The following is a 19,736-nucleotide window of genomic DNA, read 5'->3' on the forward strand; positions in this document are numbered from 1 at the left end:
AAATTTATGATTATGCATGCTACAATGATTTGGGAAATAAAGATAAAGTTCAAGACCATGCTCGTCCAATTTTAGGAGGTTCTACCGAATATCCCTACCCTCGTAGAGCCAGAACGGGTAGAAAACCTGCAAAAGGTTAGACTTTTTATTCAAGTTATATTCTACACTACTTTAATAATTGACCCTATCCATCTATGTCTTATTGTTTACGTGGAGTTATTAATTTATATTGTTGTTATCTTGTAGATCCTAATTATGAGAGTAGGCTGAAAATTGAAAATAGCTTAAAGATCTATGTTCCGAGGGATGAAAAATTTGAACACTTGAAAATGTCAGATTTTCTTGCTTATGCGCTGAAATCCATAGTTCAAGTTCTCAAACCTGAACTGGAATCTATATTTGATAGCACTCCCAATGAGTTTGACAGTTTTGATGATGTACATAAACTCTATTACGGTGGGATTAAGGTGCCTCAGAGTATACTTAAGGGTGTTAGGGATAACATCCATGGAGAAATGTTTAAGGAAATTCTACGAACTGATGGAGAAAATTTCCTCAAATTTCCCCTACCTCAAGTGATTGCAGGTAATGTAAACATGTGCATGAGTAACTCAACATGTTATTTAGCAAATTAGACCATTGGAAATCATGCATTTTGTAAAATTATTATTATTAGTAGTTTTGTTCTTAATGATTTGGATATTGGAGCAGCGGATAAATCTGCATGGAGAACTGATGAAGAATTTGCTCGGGAGATGTTGGCTGGTGTAAACCCGGTCATAATATGTTGTCTACAAGTGAGTGAGTATGAGTGTTTTTATTTTGTTTTTTTATAATTGTGGATTAAACAAAAGAATTAGACCTCTTTATTAATTGTTGAATGGAACTTTTCAAACATTTATTATGAATATCAAATCTTAATATAGAATTCTGCATCACTTATTTTTTCTCATAATCCCCTAAATAATAACTACAGAAATTCCCACCATCAAGCAAGCTAGATCATAAAGTCTATGGTGATCAATCCAGTAAAATAACCAAAGAAGACCTTGACATTAATTTGAATGGACTCACCGTGGATAAGGTAATTTTCAATGTTGATAGTATGTTGTGTTTTCACAACAAAATTTTGTGAAGTTTCTTAGTTAGTTTTTTTATTTGTTTTTGGTTAAATAGGCAATAAGAGAAAAGAGGTTGTTCATATTAGATCACCATGATACATTGATGCCATACCTAAGGAGGATTAACTCCACCTCTACAAAGACATATGCTAGCAGAACAATTTTGTTCTTGCAAGATAATGGAACATTAAAGCCACTAGCCATTGAGTTGAGTTTGCCACATTCTGATGGAGATCAATATGGTGCAATTAGTGAAGTTCACTTACCAGTTGAGGAAGGTGTTAAAAAGTTTATTTGGCAATTAGCCAAAGCGTATGTCGGAGTAGTTGACTCAGGCTATCATCAACTTATCAGTCACTGGTATGACTTTTAACCTTAAATTATAAACCTTAAACAAAGCATAGTTTTACTTCATATGTTATTGCAATTAACTTGTGATATCTTACATGTATGATAGGTTGCATACTCATGCTGTTGTTGAGCCATTCATCATAGCTTCAAATAGGCAACTTAGCATGCTTCACCCTATTCATAAGCTATTGCATCCTCACTTTCGTGACACCATGAATATAAATGGACTTGCAAGACAAATCCTCATCAATGCAGGTGGTGCTCTAGAGTCAACAGTTTTTCCATCAAAATTTTCTATGGAGTTTTCATCATTTCTTTATAAGGATTGGTGTTTCCCCGAACAATCACTTCCTGAAGATCTTGTCAAGCGGTAAAACCATTCAAGAAAAATATCATTGCAAATAACTATATGTTTTTTTTTTCCCTTTTTATAACAAGTCTAAGTTCATTAGAACATATCCCAAAATAAGTATAAACAAATAACTTGGATTATGTGTCATAAAATTTTGGTTTTGATCAATTATTGCATCTTTCAGAGGAATGGCTATTAGGGACTCAAGTTCCCCGCACGGTCTTCGATTATTGATCGAAGATTACCCCTATGCTGTTGATGGACTAGAGATTTGGTTTGCCATCAAGACATGGGTTAAGGACTATTGCTCCATTTATTATAAGGAGGATGACTCAATCAAGAAAGATTCAGAACTCCAGTCTTGGTGGAAGGAAATAAGAGAAAAAGGTCACGGTGACAAGAAAGACGAGCTTTGGTGGACAAAGATGCATACACTTGAAGAACTAATTGAAACTTGCACTATCATTATATGGATTGCTTCAGCTCTCCATGCTGCTGTCAACTTTGGACAATATTCATATGGAGGCTTTCCACCAAGTCGTCCTTCAATGAGCCGTAGACTCATGCCTAAAGAAGGAACTCAAGAGTACAATGAACTTGTAGAAAATCCTGACAAAGCTTTCTTGAAAACAATTACTTCTCAGTTTCAAGCGGTTCTTGGCATTTCACTTGTGGAAATATTGTCTAGGCATTCTTCTGACGAGGTCTACCTTGGACAGAGAGACACACCATATTGGACTTCTGATGAAAAAGCATTGGAGGCTTTTATGAAGTTTGACAAAAAACTTGTTGAAATTGAGGAAAGGATTGAGATAAGGAATAATGATGAGAAACTCATAAACAGGTTTGGTTCGGTCAAGATGCCATACACTTTGCTATATCGTACTAGTGAAAGTGGACTAACTGGCAAGGGAATTCCTAATAGCATCTCAATTTAATATGGCTAATGGTGGGAGACTGGTAGGGAACTTAGTATTTTGAGTTTTTATTTGAGTCATGTCATTTGGTTCCTAAATGGACTTCTAGATTGATTTATCTAAAGTTTTTATTTTATATAGAAGTAATATTTCTATAATTTTGGTTGTATATACAATTATTAATAGTTTATGTTTTGTTAGTGTTCTGCTTCATTTTTCTATTTTATCATATATTGTGTAAAGATGATAGTTATTGAATAGATGTATCTTTTTTTTTTCTATCTCTTAATGTAATTATGACATTTAGTTTGTAGCCAATTCAAGAAGAAGCTATGCTTCCATTTGCTTTTGTGAAAAAAAAAAATGGGATGCTAGTTTGAAATTGGTGTAGTAAAATGGGATTTTGAAAATTCTCATTCAAGTGGCGTTATATACCTCAAGTTCATGACTCTATGCCATAAGTACCATTCACGTTCAATTTATTTAATTTAAAGATTAAATAAGTTTTTATTCATGTAAATATATCATTTTTAATCTTTTTAAAAAAACTCTTTAAATATTTTTCCCTCAAATATTTTCTATCATCAATTTTAATTCATGCTTTTAACTCCATTATTATGTATTGTTTGACATTTTTAAATAATTTTTTATGTGTGTTTGAACATTATAACAATTCTTCCCACAAGTTATAATTTTTTAAATTGAGATGAGTTAAATAAAAAAAAGGAAATCAAAATTATTGATATTTTTTTTAAGATTACTATTTAAATAATTTGTTTAAAGAGATCAAAAAACAAAATACGATGTATTATTGAGATCAATAACTTATTTAGCCTTTTTTAATTTTAATAACTATGAAAGAAAAAGAAGAGAAACAAATAATTGATTTTTCAATACGACTGAACTTGATTTTGTTTAACTTCAATCATAAAATTGTTGATTGTGCATTAAATATAGCTCAGGAGTAGAGCTAATATGACTGCCGATGGACTCAATGTAAGATACACTTTACACTTGATTCACTCATTTGAATTCTTTTAGCACTTCATTTCTTTGTTTACATCGATAAAAGTTATATTGATTTAAAACTATTTAATTTAAACTAACTAAAATCAAAATAAATGAATTTGTGAATAAATTTATAATATTCAGATTAATATCATAATACAGGAAATATATATTCAAATGTGACAAAATTTATAAACATAATAAAATTGAAGTGTCTGAAATATTGATATTTTCAAAATAGTAACGCTGAAAATACTAAAATTATTGAGTGAATTTATATTGAATTGAAACTAATTTGAATCAAATAAACGACATAATATAATAATAAATCAAAATACCGCATTAAAGACCGAAAATTAGGTATTAATATTGAGGAAATCATAACTTTAAAAATCTACTATACATTGCTTCTTTTGCATTTTTTTCGTCTTTTTTGCAAATTTTGATAATAAGTTTTTTTTTTATAAATGCAAAAAACTTGTAAGCTTATTTAGTATATTGTTAAATTTAGGAAAATTTTAACAAATCTCTTTGGATCATTTATTAAATAATTAAAAAATAAACAAATTTTTGGGATGACTATATTCAATGTCTAAAATTTGTAAAAGTGATATTTTGTAAAAACTTTCTTTTTTTAATAAATGAGAACACTTATTAGCACAATCTTTCCTTATCCGGTCAATTAACTCCCAAGTTTATTCCTGTGGATGCTAATAGAAACGCCGTTTTTTTATTTTTACTTATTTTTCTTTTATCTATTAAAGAGATATAATTTAAAGTTTTTTTTTTTTTATCTAAAATTATCATCTGATTTGTTTTTCTTCTTTTATTAAAATAAGTAGTTTCTACATATATTTTGTTTTGTGATTTTACCATTTAAGTACGACATTATTGTCTTCCTCGTCTTAGTGCGACATTTTTTTTTCATCTCATGACGATATTTTTGTTTGTTTTAAGTTTATACTTTATGTATTTATTGAAATGTTTTGATAAATATTCACTTAGTATTTTGGAGTGAGGGACTACGAAAGCTATCACTAAATTAAACAATTTCTCAACTTTACATATATCTTGTCAACATGTGGTTGGTATCACTTATGTTAAAAATGACATATAATCAATATCAACGAAGAGCAATAAATATTAACGAGATTAAATATTATCATTTTACATGATCATTCTTCATCGTTGACCTTATACGAAATAAATTAGTTTGATTGATAGAATTTTTTTTTTTTATTAATTTCTCGTGAGTTTTCTAAAATATTTATGTGCACGGTTAACATGTTTTTATTATCTTGTTGATTTCAAAAATGATAGATATAAAATGTCTCAATTCATGATCAATTTGATTATACTATCCTCATTTTAGCATTTGAACATATTTTATGATATATCGATGAATGTAAATTCAAATCTACCAAAATAAAACAAGATAAATTTTTAAATAAATTTACGACACATAAATTAATAACGCAAAACCACAATATAACATAAAACAACAATAACGTACATATAAATATGATAAAAATATCCGATATACAATCTAATACTTTTTTTATAAATTTAACTTCTTACACTAGTATTATAACAAGAGTATTTTGTATATATGAGAGATATATGAATCGTTTTGTTATTGATTATGAAAAAGTGATTACATCGATTATAAAAAAGTGATTTCATTATTTTATAAATAAAAACATACTTTTTTGAAAGTTAATTATGAAAAATAGTTTTTTTTTAGAATTACTAAACACAATTACTAAAAAATTTAATGTTTATACTATTTTTTAGATTTTAATTTATTTTTAAAATTCTAATAAACAAATGTATGTGAGTTTAGTTACTAGTCTGTATGATAAAAATTGTGTGAGTTTAATAAATAAATTATCGAGTTTGAACATGGAATTCTATACTTTTTACATTTAAAAGTGTGTGAGTTTACTTATTAGGTGTATGATAAAAAAAAAATTAAATTAAATTAATAACCAAAAAAGTTTCACAATTATTTGTATCTATTAAAAATGTAAATTAAAGCATTACAGAAATAAATAATAAATGACAATAATGATTTAAAAAAATTGAGTTTTACAAGTTGAATTCATCTATAATTGATATAATTGATGTTGTAATAAATACATACTAGTAATGTCTTTTTTAATATAAACAGTTTATTGATTTGCAAGAAATATCATCTATTTTATTTATGAGTTCTGTTGTCACAATATTTTATTGCTAATAAAACTCTATTTATAGTTGTTGAAGAAATTAGAAGAATCAAAATAGAACAAATAAAATTATCAATTAAGTAATAATTTTTAACTGTTATGTTTCTAGTGATTTTTAACAAATAAACTCATTGGACGCAGCTAAATATAAAAAAATTATCAACTTATTAAATTTTTTTCGTAGCCAAGACTACTCTAGTAGTACACTACACTTTGCTCATGAATAGAAGGGGTGACAGCATAGTTTAGATAAATATTTTAGAGTCCAACAAATAATAGAATATTGATTTAGAGTAAAAACATACTTGAAAAGTAGATAATATGCATTTGCACTCTATTTATATAAAAAAAAAGTTTAATTGTTACATAGTGTATAAAAAATTATATATTATGAATTTATCACAATAATTAATGAGTATCACTTTAAAAATAATGATAGTAAAAATTAAGATTGATAATATAAAAAATATTTTACACTTCATAAATTAAATTCTAAAAAAATATTACTAATTATAACATCAACACATTTTATGTAAAAAATGTATATACAAGACTTGAGTTCAAATTCAAAATTTTCCACTTTTCTAGAGTTATATTTCTTAACACTTAAAGTGTGAGTTTAATCACTTCATGTGAAAAAAAATAGAAATTAATTTTGTACACAAACCATATTAAAATTTAATTTAAATAATAATAAAATAAAAATACTTTAAAAAAACCAATGATGCAAATTTGAAGTTAAGAACTTGCAAATTTCTCCGAGGCGATATCAACAATGTAGAAAAGTTTTGGGAAATATCTGCAAGATTCCTTTTTAAAATTTCAAATATAATCGTATGCAACGGAGGGTTCAGATACATCCGATGAGAAGTAAAACATGAACCGTTTATCTGAGCAAGTCATATAAGCGTTCGGTGGATGATATAACAATACAAATCCGTATTCTCCCTCCTCTATCGTATTCCGCGATGTAGAAATAAAAAAATAAAAAAATTGGCTACGAGACCTTTATATTCAAGTTTCGCGGCAACGTCCTCTTTTTTCTTTTCCCTATCTCTCATTCTCTATCTCTCTCTCTCTCTCTCTCTAAACCCTGCCTCTTCTCTTCTCGTGCTTCACCGGGAATCGGATTAACCCTACAAGCGGTAAAGAGCCACATAACCAGTTTCACACTCGGATCTGTAAGCTAGGGTTCGATTTTCGGTAATCATTGCAAAATTTACGTTATAGATTTTGTTAATTAGATGAATCTGGTCTTGTTATCGTTTCCTCTTTCTGATTTATCACGATAATCTTGGTTTTCTTTTAAAATTAAGCTGTTTCGTGTCCGTTTTTAGTTGACTGATGCTGTAATTTGTTTCTCATAGTGCACTTGATTCATCGTTCCTTTTCATTGTCGGTTTTTTTTTTAAAATTAATTTTTAGGTGAGTGAGGGTCAACTTTTTACGTTTTTTTACAAACATGAAGAAAATTGTTAAATCTGATGTGATTGTGAGAAGTTATGCTTAGAAGATGTGTAGCATCTTTGCTGATTTGTTTTATTTATCTTGCAGCGAATTCAATTGGTGTGTATCCTGTTAGTTTTGAATTGTTTGAGGTGAATCACGAAAATCTTATGCTGGGTTTTAAGATTTAAAATTGGGAGACGGGGAGGGGTATAACTTCTAACTGTTATTTATTTATGTGCTTTGGACTTGTCCAGCTCTTTCTGTAAATATTGCGAGTACCAATATGCTAACCTATCCACGAATTTTAATTATATTGAGTATTTGAACTGCGTTGATGCACTTGAACCTTTCGCCTCTAATTGTTTTCATTTATGCGAGATCTGTAGGGTGCGTGTGAGTGTGTCATCTTTGTCATTTCAAAGATGGCGTTTGATAGACTAATTAAACAAGACAGAACATGACATATGAGTTCTGTACCGTATATGGTACATTTTTTAAAACATAATAGAATGAATGCAAGGTTGATAAGATGGTGCGTTTTTGTTTCACTTTTTGAAGATAATTAACAGGACAATTAGTTGCATTCCATTTCGTTTGAATTCCAAATGCTACCAAACAGTGATGCAAATAATGGGTAATGATTGGACTATGTAAGTGGGAGAGAAGGGAAATAAGGGGGGCAGAAGGAATTGACACCGATCTTAGCCTACATGTTAATTAAATATCCCCCAACAGGAATTTATGTGTTATTTTCTATTATGCAATATTTCTCAGCTCATATTGCTGGTAGTGACTATTTCTTTTTGTTCAGATACATAAAGGACCAATGGCGCCACCGAGGAAATCTAGAAGTGTGAATAAGCAATTTTCTACAAATGATATTTCTCCCGAGAAAGACAGAGTAAACTCAAACAAAAACAAGCATCGGGTATATCTTGATTTGATAGCATTTATATTTTGAAACATGAAGCAATAGGGCACATCAAAAAAAAAAAAACATCACTGCATCCTGCTTGGTATCATATATTATTGCCATATAAGTTTATAACGGAATTGAAGTGGTAGTTCTATGGTTTTACTTACAGAATAATATTTGCTGACCATTATAGTACACACTGAATATGAACAATATTTCAACCCCTGTTTAAACCTCAAAGTTGAATTCTGTTCGATGTTCAGAAGAAGAAGTTGTCTGATAAATTGGGATCTCAGTGGAGCAAGGAGGAACTTGAGCAATTCTATGAAGCATACAGAAAGTATGGGAAAGATTGGAAGAAGGTACCTGTTTGTTTTGGTATTTTTTTGTCTCTATCCTGCTTGTTCACTTTAAAATTCAATGACATTTTAGTTTTTTCTTTCATGTTCCTAGCATTATCATTACCATTTTAAATTACATCTCTTGTTATTATCTTCCATTCATATTTATTTATTTGAATTTCCAGGTGGCTGCCTCTGTACGGAATAGATCAATTGAAATGGTGGAAGCTCTTTACAATATGAATCGGGTAAATCAATACTGCAGTAACTCATTTTGTAGTCTCGTCTCACAAGCCTTATTATATGCATTATGCCTTTAGTTTAAGAAATTAGGCATTGTATCTGTACGTGTGTGCATTTCTTTTCGTAACTGATTTTGCTAAGAAAAGTTAGAAGACAGTATTCCAACTGATTTATTGATGTTCAATTTCTACATATTGAAGCATCGGCTTTTTTTTCCCTCCCCTCTTTCCTTCTTTTTCCTATTGTTGCTGTTATTGCTTAAAATGAGACATTATTGGATATCAATTCATCATGACATGAACTGAATTGTTAATGTTGTGTAGATCTCTTGCTTTAAGTGCCATTGAAACCACAAGTTTTGATTTACAGGCATACCTATCTCTACCAGAAGGAACAGCTTCTGTTGTAGGCCTCATTGCAATGATGACTGATCATTATAATGTGCTGGTAAGGTTGAACGCCATTATTTTTCCCTTGTGTTGCAGGTCTTTCTTTTTTCCATAACAAAATTTCTAACCAGCTTTTGGCATGGAAATATCTTTTAGAAAAGCAAAATATTTTAGAAAGAAGGGTGAAAATATTTTGTTGAGAACTACATTTCAAATGTACTCCCGTTTGTTTTCCCCGATAGTCTGATCTCATTTCTTAGTATAATCATTCCATCTCTGTTTCTTCAGCAACTATCCTTACATTCAGATTTACATTTCTCCTTATGTTTGTTGTGACGTGTTAGTTTCTGTGGAAGTTGAGTTTTATCTGAATTCAGATTTACTTTTCTCTTTCCCCCGTGGTATGTTAAACTTGCTTTGAGTAAGTATTTATGAGCTGTAATTTTTCTGGATTTGAAATTGACAGGAAGAGAGTGATAGTGAAAGGGAGAGCAATGAGGCATCAGGATCTCAAAAACCTATGAAACGTAAACGCGAAAAAGTTCAGCTTAGTGTCTCAAAGGATCCTGTACAGTCTCAGTCTGTCAGTTCCAGTGATGGTTGCCTCTCTCTATTGAAGAAGAGACGCATTGATGGTAAATTACAATTTTTGCTTTTTATTTGTGCATAATTAGTGCACAGTTAACTGCCATTATGTAAAAAGAAAACCATGCGTAGTTAGCAGCTGTTAGTCAAGCTGCACAGTCAGTTAGTTATGGTATATAATATTCTAATGCCAGTTGCAGAATTAGAAGAAACTGTTTTAAGTTATAAGAAAACTAGATAGTGTAAACAAAGCTATAATAACCTTCAGCTTGTGTTTATAAAGCTTTTTGTACTGTAAGAATTTCATTTTAGATTCAGTATCATTTTACTCACAAAATTCCAAAATTCTCTCAAACCTAGTTTTCTAATAACACCTTTCAACCACAGTTTATGTTTTTTTTCCCTGGACGACAGAAGTTCCGTTTAAATCCCTGAAACTGAAAGTAGTAGTTATGTAGGAAATGGAAGTCAATCAGGCAATGTTCACTGCTAGGACAAAAAACTCCTATACAACTACTATCAAGTCTTATCTCATTAAGTAGGGTCTGCTATATAGATCAAACGGCGTCGTAATGTAATGTCATTCATCTTTATCCAACTCATTCATCTCTAGGTCTTTTTGATAGTTTCTCTTATAGTTTTTACATCTTTCTCTGTCTCTAGCGATTTGATTACCCTCCACTTGGTCTAATGTCCTTACTATAGATTCTACAGGTCTCCTCTTTACACACCCAAACCACCTAACTCGAGTTTCCACCATCTTTTATAGAATAGGTGTTACAAAAAAGTCCCATACAGATCAGAAAGAAAATTTCAGGTGTTGGGACTTTATTTTTGTACCGGTGGAGTGCCAACTGTTAGATATAAAAACCATTCATGAACTTTCACTTAAAAACTTAAGCTTTTAAAATTAGGAGAGTTGACCTTTCATCTGTGAGATGGTATCATAACCTCAAAGGCCAAATGGTCAAGACTTTGATATTTACTTCCCCGTTCTTGCAAATAATTGAATTAGATCTCATGATCAAATGGGCCTACTATCCACAATTCTAACCCAAAAGACTGGTATCGGGGAGTATTTTAGATATATAAATCATGTCAGCTTAGACTTACCAACTTGAGCTTTTGGGGTACTTGATTTCTGACGCTAACCATATCCGAATCAGAGGAGAGAATGAAGTTTATTAATTTTACCATGGTTTATGTTAGCTCGTGTCTGATATCTGCAATTTTTTCCCCAATGAATAATTGGAATTAAGTTGTGATTCAGCTGATGTCAAGTGCTATCATCAAGAGAAGTTGTTATGTTGAAATTTAAGAGTTTGCATTACTTTCTCAATGAAGTCTGGTATTTCACAGCGATCTGATCATGCACCCATTGGGATTTTCTTTCCTATCTGTGGAAATTCCTTGTGGCTAAAATTTTCAAATTAAGTAGTAGCAGTGATAAAATTACACCCTTCTTAAACTTTCCCTCCCTTCCATTGTGTTTCAAATAGCACAAAATGTGCAGACAGAATAATTTCCTATTTCAACGCCATTCAACCCAAATATTGAAATACGAGTAGCAATTTTTATTTTCTGAATTGTTAGTTGTGCTCATATTCCTTGCAACATTTTTCACACTTTGTAAGATAATCTGCAGTGGATTGCAATATTGATGGTTATTCAATTAATCAGGTATTCAACCTCGTGCTGTTGGGAAAAGGACACCCCGAGTCCCAGTTTACCACTCTTACAAGCAAGATGATAGGGAGAATTATGTTTCACCTAATAAAAGAAGCCTGAAGTCCACTGTTGATGCTAATGATGACGAAGTTGCACATGTAGCTTTGGCATTAACCAGGGCTGCACAGAGAGGGAGCTCTCCCCTAGTTTCTCGAACACCACATAGGAGAGAAGAACAGAAGTCCTCTCCTGTTCAGAGCTGGGAAAGAATGGTATTTACTGAGTAAATGTTCTGAATGTGTGAATAAGCGCTAGCATTCAAATACTATCTTATGGAAATCTTTGTGAATAACTTGCTTATGTTTGATATGATGTAGTTTTAAAAGTGATTTTTGTTTTTTTGTAATTTTTCCAACTAGAACCAAATGTCTAAGACGGCTCGTGCCAAGTTTCGTGATGTTTCCGTGGATGAAGAGTTTTTGGAAGGTAGTATAGAAAGTAGGGGAGCTGAAAATGGAGAATATGTTAAAGATACCGGTTCCTTGATGGATATGGAAGGCAGGGGCACCGGTGAAGTTCTTCGGAAGGGAGAAAAAAATTACAGAAAGAAAGAGAGAGTGAAAAATGTTGGAAATTATCAGCTTGATGATGGAGGAGAAGCATGCAGCGGCACTGAAGAAGGACTTAGTTTTCGTTCTTTGAATTTGAAGGAAAAGAATATGGAGGTTATTAATGAAAAGTTTGAGCAATTCACTCCAACAAGTCAGCGGAAAAGAAACAAAAAACTCTTTTTTGGAGGTAATTCTGGCGCTAGAGATATCTATGCAAATTGTTTATGCAACTTATAATTCCTTTTCCTGCCTTAACCTGGGGACAAGGTTAATGGTTGGACTTTTGCATAAAATATAAATTTTCATTTATCTCTCTAAATTGACAATATTTTATTACTTTATCAACTAGATGAAATCCACGCCTTGAATGCTTTGCAAACTTTGGCTGATCTCTCTCTAATGATGCCGACATCTATAGTTGAATCCGGTAAGAATAAAGTCATTGACATACTTTAAAAGGTATAAGTGTAGGGGAGACACACAAACACCTGTCAAAATTCTTTTAATTGATTATTCAACTCTTCCTTGCCCATCTAGAATCATCTGTCCCGTTGAAGGGAGAAAGAATGACTGTTGATAAAGATGATAAGTCTGCTTTACCCGAAGCAACATCAACAAGTCATAAGAGAAATAAAGTTAAACTCTGCGCAGTCCCTGGAGCTGACACTTCAACCTCCAAAAAATCTAAACTCGGAAAGGATATAGCAAATGATACCAATATTCTCTCTGAATCAAAAGAGCAGCTTCCGTTTGCTGATAGAACATGGAAAAGAAAGCAAAAGTCCATGGTTTCAAAGGTAAGTATAGTTTATTCCTTAATTGTTTTATCCAGCAGATTTTACATTGTGTTTGGTTCACTAATTATTTCTCTAAAGCAACATTTCTTGTACTCCAAACTAGCATTTTCTCTTACAAAAAATACCTTTTATGTATACAAAGGAAATATTGGACAATATTTTATAAACTATAACAGTAAATACATGTTTAGGTATACAAAAAAGTGTTAGAAGATGATATGAAAATAACATAATATCTATCTCAATATTAAAATATCATCTTCCAAAAACCTGTCTGTCTGTATTATGCTGTTCTCCAAAGTTTGGAACTCTACTAAATTTCAAACTCCATTCTTTTTAACAGCCACCCACATACGTGAGACATTTTTTCTTTCCGAATTTTTCTTTTTATTACCTTTTTCACTATGATCTCCTCTGTTGTGCATTTTCCGACATGTTTGAAATGATTTTCCCACCACTGCTACCACTTCAAAGATATTTTCCAATGACTTTTACGTCTGTCATCGCCATCAGAATTCAGAGTCACTTGGAGCTGACACCCACACACTCAGTTTCAGCCTGAATGGATGAAGCTTGTGCCCGCATGCTCCATTTTGGTGCAATCTTTCTCCTGGGTGCATTCAGTCAGATCTCTAGCCACTTTTTGCATTTCGAAATGCATGTCCATGTTTCCTTAAACCGGCCAATGGTTGGGCACATGTCTTTGAAAATGTTTTTTCTGACATTAGGTAGTGTATTTTCTTTCAGTCCACCATACCCATTATAACCCATAGGCACCATTTGAATTGCGTCAATACTGTTTACAACAACCCAATTCACCTTTATTTTTCCTCAGTTGATGGCATAGACGTCTCTCTTTTCCAATGATAGCTATCTGGTGGGAAGTCTCAGTGAATCAGCTTTCCCATGGATGAATTTTCAAGGAGATTATGCGGTTGAAGCAGAGGGTCCGTGCTTATATATGCAAGTCCACAGCCATCCTACATATTGTGAAATCAATAGTTTGTTCATAAAATACTGTAAATTTTAGTCACAGGGAGTGTTTGGGTGTGCGTTGGGATTGAGCTTTAATTGCTAAGTGGTTATCATTGACCATTATTCGTTTTTTAGGCCTGTTGATATAGGTCTATAGTTTGTTGTAGATTGAACCACATTAGGTTCCTTGTCTCTTCTCTCTGTTTTTTGCTCAAGCAACAGTTAAGATTCTGATTGTAATTTCTGGTTATAAATACTTGCTGGGGAAGTATATGTCCAAATGTTTTTATCTTCTCTAATTTTAGATGATGCTTGGACATAGTTATAATGTACTTATCAAAGTTGTTGCACATTTTCTGTAGGCTGTAGACGATGATAACAAACCGGTGATTAAAGGAAAATACACTGATCAGGTTTTTACCTCACCGAAACAATCAAAGATGATCAAACCATCAGTGAACTCCCTCGGTGGTGATCAGAAAGATTTGGCAGTATCAACTGCTGAAGTTCCACTCTTAAGTGAAGTTAGTTCACCGACTAAACAAAGAAGTAGACGCAAGATGATTTTTCAGAGACCATCCATGCCTAAAGAGAAGTCCTCTGAGAATGTATTGAAAGGTCAACCTAATAAGTACTTTACCCCAATGGTACAAGCTTTTTCCTAATTTAATTTGATTCTGCCTTCTAAAGCTTTGAGGGGTTAAGGTTATTTTTGTTAAAATATTATAATTTCCTTTTTAACTTGCAGGAAAAGAAGCTTTCTAGTTGCTTGTCATCTTCTTTGGTTCGCAGATGGTTTACTTTTGAATGGTTTTACAGCGCACTTGATTATCCATGGTTCGCCAAAAGAGAATTTGTGGAGTACTTAAATCATGTTGGACTAGGGAATATCCCAAGGCTAACTCGTGTTGAGTGGAGTGTCATAAAAAGGTTCAAAATTCAGTTGTGGTTACTAAATTTTTCAGCTAAACCTTGTAAATAGTTAAGTATGTAATTGTAAAGGACTTACTTGACATTGCCGTGTTTCACTTGTTTCTGCAGTTCCCTTGGCAAACCACGCAGGTTTTCTGAACACTTTTTACGTGAAGAAAGACAAAAACTTGAACAGTATCGAGAATCAGTGAGGAAACATTATTCTGAGCTGCGTGCTGGTGTAAGAGATGGACTTCCGACAGATTTGGCGAAACCGTTATATGTTGGACAACGAGTAATTGCCATTCACCCCAAAACCAGAGAGATTCATGATGGTAGTGTGCTTACAGTTGACCATGACAAGTGCAGGATTCAGTTCGACCGTCCTGAATTAGGAGTTGAATTCATCATGGTAATATGATTTATTATTATATATTTTTAATTTTTTTAGCAGTTCTTCAAAGGTAGTTTAAAAGCTATGATCAAAGTCATCTTAATTAGTATATTAGTATATATTATATGCCTCGTGCTGTAATACTGTAATAATAGTAAACAATAAGAAGTGGTGCCTTGTGCTAATCTGTTGTGCATTGTGTCTAGAGAAAAGTCTAACCCACTCTAGGTTTATAGAAGTCGGCATTACCTTGCATTTGTTAGATGTTAATTCCAACACTTTAACCTGTGACCTTTAGGATACATCATGATAAACTCTAACCATTGTGTCAAGGCCTCCTTTCCTCTCATAAATTGGTTTTTTTTTTCAGTCCCATTTGAAGGAAATTGCCTTGATAAATGACCTTTATGTGTATATACTAAAAACAAACAATCTAAAGCTTTATATATTTCTTTTAATTGAAGAAAATTAGCGTGATATTCTTTAAATCTTTTAACGTTTTCCAAATTTTCCTGTTATTGATGAGTGGAGTTTTTGGTTCAGGACATTGATTGCATGCCTTTGAATCCATTAGATAATATGCCAGAAGCTTTGAGGAGACAGTTTGGTGCCAGAAAAGCCTCGTTTATGACTATAGAACCACATATTAATGGTAGTTCAAGTTTTGTGGGATGTGAAATGCATGCTTCACCTGCGAAGGTACATCCCTCTTCAAGTGCTTCAGTAAAGCAAGGAAAGGTTAGATTGCTAACAAGTATCAAATTATCAATGTGAATTAAAATAATGCCTCAGAATTATGCTTTTGGTGCTTATGTTTTTACTTCATAATAATTTATACATTATAGTTACTATTTTTAGTGACCGATTTTAAGTTTTGTTCCTTTGATTTTGCCTGATGGACAAATCTTGACACACATTCCCATTGCTTTGCACGTCTATGATTAACTGGATGATTTTAACTACCCAACGACGATCTGAATTTATTAAGTAATGACTTAATAAAGGTCTTGTAGTGGTTCTGTTGAATCTTCCATCCTTTTCACGTAGTTTATTGATCCAAATTTCCACTGCCATGGCAATGTTGATGTAACATTGAACCATTATGTGTTATGCAAATAATTTTTATTTCATAATTTCCGTAAAATCTTACAGGGGGATGCAAACCATGACGTTGCCCAGGCAAATATTGATAACCTCTGTGCACAAGAAGCTTGTGCTCCACCGTGCAAGGTATTGCAGCATCAAGCTAAAGAAGCTGATATAAATGCACTCTCTGAACTAAAGCGTGCTCTTGATAAAAAGGTTTTTCCCCCTTATATTTTATGCTCCAAAATTAATACTTTTTTGTGCAGTTCTTTTGGAAAAGTAAAATGTTTAACTTGCAGTTTTCCTTTACCATTTTCATCTAGGTGATTTACAATTCTTAATTGGATTCATCTATCTTTATATCTATGCTTTCCTTGGTTATAGATGGTCTTGTTCTGACTTTTTCAGCTGCTCTTACAGGAGACACTGTTAATAGAGCTTCGAAATGCAAATAATGGCATATTGGAAAACCAAAATGGTATAGAGTGTTTGAAAGATTCTGAAGCTTTCAAGAAGCATTACGCCACGGTACTGGTAGAGCTAAAGGAAGCCAGTGGACAGGCATGTGGCTTCCTTTGATTATTTATTTCATTACAACATTCTGCATTAGCTTTGAAGCAACGTTTGATTGGTTATACATTTTTCAGGTTTCTGATACCATGCTTCAGTTGAGGCAACGCAATACCTACCCAGGCAACTCTCTGCCACCATGGATGAAGCCCAAAGCAAATTTCGAAGTTCATGATGATCTTCCTGGTGTGTTGTTGGATAGTTCTTTAGCACAAGAGTCTGGGTCAACTGTCATTGAAATCATTAAAGGATCCAGGCTACGGGCACATGCAATGGTTGATGCTGCATCTCAGGTATGGATGGTCTGAGGATCTTATGCCCCCTCTGGTTTTGCAGACATTATGAACTATACATAAATGTTCTTTTCACATCTTGTTACCTCTCCAATTTGGTGACTTGAACAAATATCCGTTCTTTATCCTAGCAAATTATTCTCATTGTTCATGATCCAGCATTTCCTTATTATTAAATTATAAGCAACGAAGTTTGTTTGTTTAGCCACAAATCTTAGAATCATAGAATGAACATAGTAGACTTAAAACTCTAGGCTGTGTAATGGAACACATCACACCTTAAAGATCATTCAAGCTCTATCCTTCTAATTAAAGAACTTTTGACACTTTTTTATTCTATAATTCAGGCATGGTCTCAAGCTACAAAGGGAGGTGAAGATGCTATCACGAGGATTTGGCAGTCGTTCAATTCTATTGATTCGCAGCAGTTGTCCTCCAAATACAGGTTACCTGTGATAAGGTCCCAAGGTCAAGCAAATGGCAGTTCTTATCATCATAATCAGTCAACTTACAGAGCATCAGAGCCTTTAAGTAATGATGCATCTGGTCCAAAACTGCATAAAGATGCTGACGGAGATGATATTGATATTCCATCAGAGCTCATCACTTCATGTCTTGCTACATTAGCTATGATACAGGTAAGTAAGACATGTGAAACGCTGCCCATTCATAATTTCCCCATCTGATTGTAAAGTTAACGTGTTATTTTCATACACTTTAATAGAGTTTTCAACAGCGCATCTTTGGAATCGTGCATCTATTTTCGAAATAGAAATGCTAATTTGGCACAAATTTGACCTAAAATTCGACGAGTTAGATGGTTAATGCAGTTCAATCACATTTAATTACGTTCAGTCAGTGGTTATATAATAAGGTGTTTCAACTCATTAATCTTCAACATAACACAATTAACCACGGTTTTAAGGTGTATATTTGAACCCGAATCATGGTTAATGAATATCGTGTATATTTGAATGTCTAACAATCTTGTTTACTTGGAACACAATTTGGATGATTAATGAATATATATGTATATTTAAACACCAAAGTCGTGGTTAATGGCATTAAAATTTGAGGTTAATCGTGTACAATGGATAGTTCACGAGGAGCAACATCATATTATAATAATTATTAACCATATACTGAATGTAACTAGTTACATATTTTAACTGCGTTAACCATCGAAATTGTTTGTTGAATTTTATGTCAAATTGTGTCAAAATAACAACTCATTTTTAAATAGTTTACTGGTTTGCATTATTCAATAAACTTTGCTTTACAAAATTAACATTTTATGGTTTAACTTGCAGAGTTGTACTGAACGACTATACCCTCCTTCAGATGTGGCTCGGATATTAGATTCGGCCGTTACCAGCCTGCAACCGTGCTGTCCTCAAAACCTTTCTATTTACAGAGAAGTTCAAATGTGCGTGGGAAGAATTAAGACCCAAATCTTAGCCCTCATCCCTACTTAGACTTTGTTTTTTCTCTACAATATATTTAGATGTATATAGGATGCTGAACTATTTAGTTCGTATCACATAGGAGCTCCGCGCCAATGTACCAAAAAACAACATAGGAGCCACTAGCCAGTGTACCCAAAAAAAAAACATAGGAGCCACTCGCCCTTTCGTAATTTGTCATTTTTATGAAAAAAATAAGTATTTAATTTAACATATTAAAACCCAAAATTATTAAATATTTGTAGCCATTTAATAAAAAATTATTGTCTTTCGGTCACTCTCGTTAGAAATAATTTTCAGACTATTTATTTGTGCGAAATTGACAGATTTTTGTTTTTGGTATAAAAGATGAAAGACTTTTTTAATGTAAAAGATGACAGACTTTTGTTAAAAAGTAGCTTATTTTGGAAATAAACTAATTCTTATATTTTTTATTCATTGGGCACACACTTAACCAAAACATGCATTACTACTTCTAAGTTCTAACCAAAAATCCCATATGACAAATCAACTTTGATAAAAAAAACATTAAAGATTAATATTAAAAGTTATTTTATATAAAAAAATATTACAATTTATATTATTTCTTTATAATAATCTAAGATTTTTTTTATATAGTCTTTGCGAAAGATAACAAGTGGTCGATTGAACCCTAAGGTAATTATTGAAGATACCGCCTCAGAGTGAAGGTTTTTCTCTGGAGCAATTGTAAAGATTGTCTTGTCTCCACTCAAGGGTCTAACTTCAATGTAGACTATTTCTTTTCTTTCTAGCAGTGCAATGGAAAACCTTTGAGTTTGACACTTCTTCCTAACTTGTCTTTGTCTTGTTAGTGAAGAGCGGGGGAGGAGTTAAGGATTGTGAGATTGGATTCACCCTCTTATTTTTTACGCTAAATAATCTTTAAAGAATCATGTTTTCCATTTTTGGAGATTAGTGAACTTAAGTTAGAGTTTATTATAATAAAAAAGTTTGAAAGTCATATTTATATTGTGTAAATATATTATTTTGATTGGATTTTTTTAAAAATATCTGTAACTTTTTAATTTTATAAAAACTTGATTCTG

The 19,736-nt window shown here is 32.2% G+C and overlaps 2 protein-coding genes across 6 annotated transcripts in view; both read left to right on the top strand.

Annotated features, from left to right (window-relative positions):
- LOC101502002 (probable linoleate 9S-lipoxygenase 5) overlaps positions 1-3,022 on the top strand; it is a 6,890-nt gene extending 3,868 nt beyond the window's left edge. Inside the window, exons 3-9 of the mRNA XM_004495668.4 lie at positions 1-135; positions 247-585; positions 712-797; positions 977-1,084; positions 1,177-1,481; positions 1,579-1,842; positions 2,009-3,022. The exon at positions 1-135 is cut by the window's left edge and continues 106 nt beyond it. Coding sequence (XP_004495725.1) covers positions 1-135; positions 247-585; positions 712-797; positions 977-1,084; positions 1,177-1,481; positions 1,579-1,842; positions 2,009-2,762 — 1,991 coding nt within the window. The 3' untranslated portion in view covers positions 2,763-3,022. The remainder of the gene's footprint in view (positions 136-246; positions 586-711; positions 798-976; positions 1,085-1,176; positions 1,482-1,578; positions 1,843-2,008) is intronic.
- A 3,920-nt stretch (positions 3,023-6,942) lies between these two features.
- Positions 6,943-18,946, top strand: LOC101501274 (protein ALWAYS EARLY 2). Of its 5 annotated transcripts, XM_012714520.3 has the most exons (20): positions 6,943-7,180; positions 7,532-7,575; positions 8,238-8,354; positions 8,606-8,704; positions 8,869-8,931; positions 9,296-9,373; positions 9,782-9,950; positions 11,581-11,840; positions 11,988-12,366; positions 12,529-12,606; positions 12,717-12,976; positions 14,314-14,598; positions 14,700-14,881; positions 14,993-15,275; positions 15,801-15,995; positions 16,410-16,559; positions 16,764-16,904; positions 16,991-17,206; positions 17,554-17,844; positions 18,517-18,946. In XM_012714520.3, the coding sequence occupies exons 3-20, from the start codon at positions 8,253-8,255 to the stop codon at positions 18,679-18,681; spliced, it is 3,396 nt and encodes a 1,131-aa protein (XP_012569974.1). In that variant the 5' UTR covers positions 6,943-7,180; positions 7,532-7,575; positions 8,238-8,252; the 3' UTR covers positions 18,682-18,946. The 5 variants fall into 5 exon arrangements, with proteins under 5 accessions (XP_012569974.1, XP_004495722.1, XP_004495724.1 ...); XM_004495665.4 differs by lacking the exon at positions 7,532-7,575; XM_004495667.4 differs by lacking the exon at positions 7,532-7,575 and having other exon boundaries at positions 15,801-15,956.
- Positions 18,947-19,736: the final 790 nt, after the last annotated feature.

The sequence above is a fragment of the Cicer arietinum genome, chromosome 4 (assembly GCF_000331145.2).
Source record: "Cicer arietinum cultivar CDC Frontier isolate Library 1 chromosome 4, Cicar.CDCFrontier_v2.0, whole genome shotgun sequence".
Taxonomy (NCBI): Eukaryota; Viridiplantae; Streptophyta; class Magnoliopsida; order Fabales; family Fabaceae; genus Cicer; species Cicer arietinum.

Bases quoted from the DNA above. Each gene is read 5' to 3' on its own strand.
- LOC101501274 (XM_012714520.3), top strand. From the start codon at position 8,253: ATGGCGCCACCGAGGAAATCTAGAAGTGTGAATAAGCAATTTTCTACA. The intron at 8,705-8,868 runs GTACCTGTTTGT...TTGAATTTCCAG, and splicing joins ATGGGAAAGATTGGAAGAAG to GTGGCTGCCTCTGTACGGAA. The intron at 15,276-15,800 runs GTAATATGATTT...TTTTTGGTTCAG, and splicing joins TAGGAGTTGAATTCATCATG to GACATTGATTGCATGCCTTT.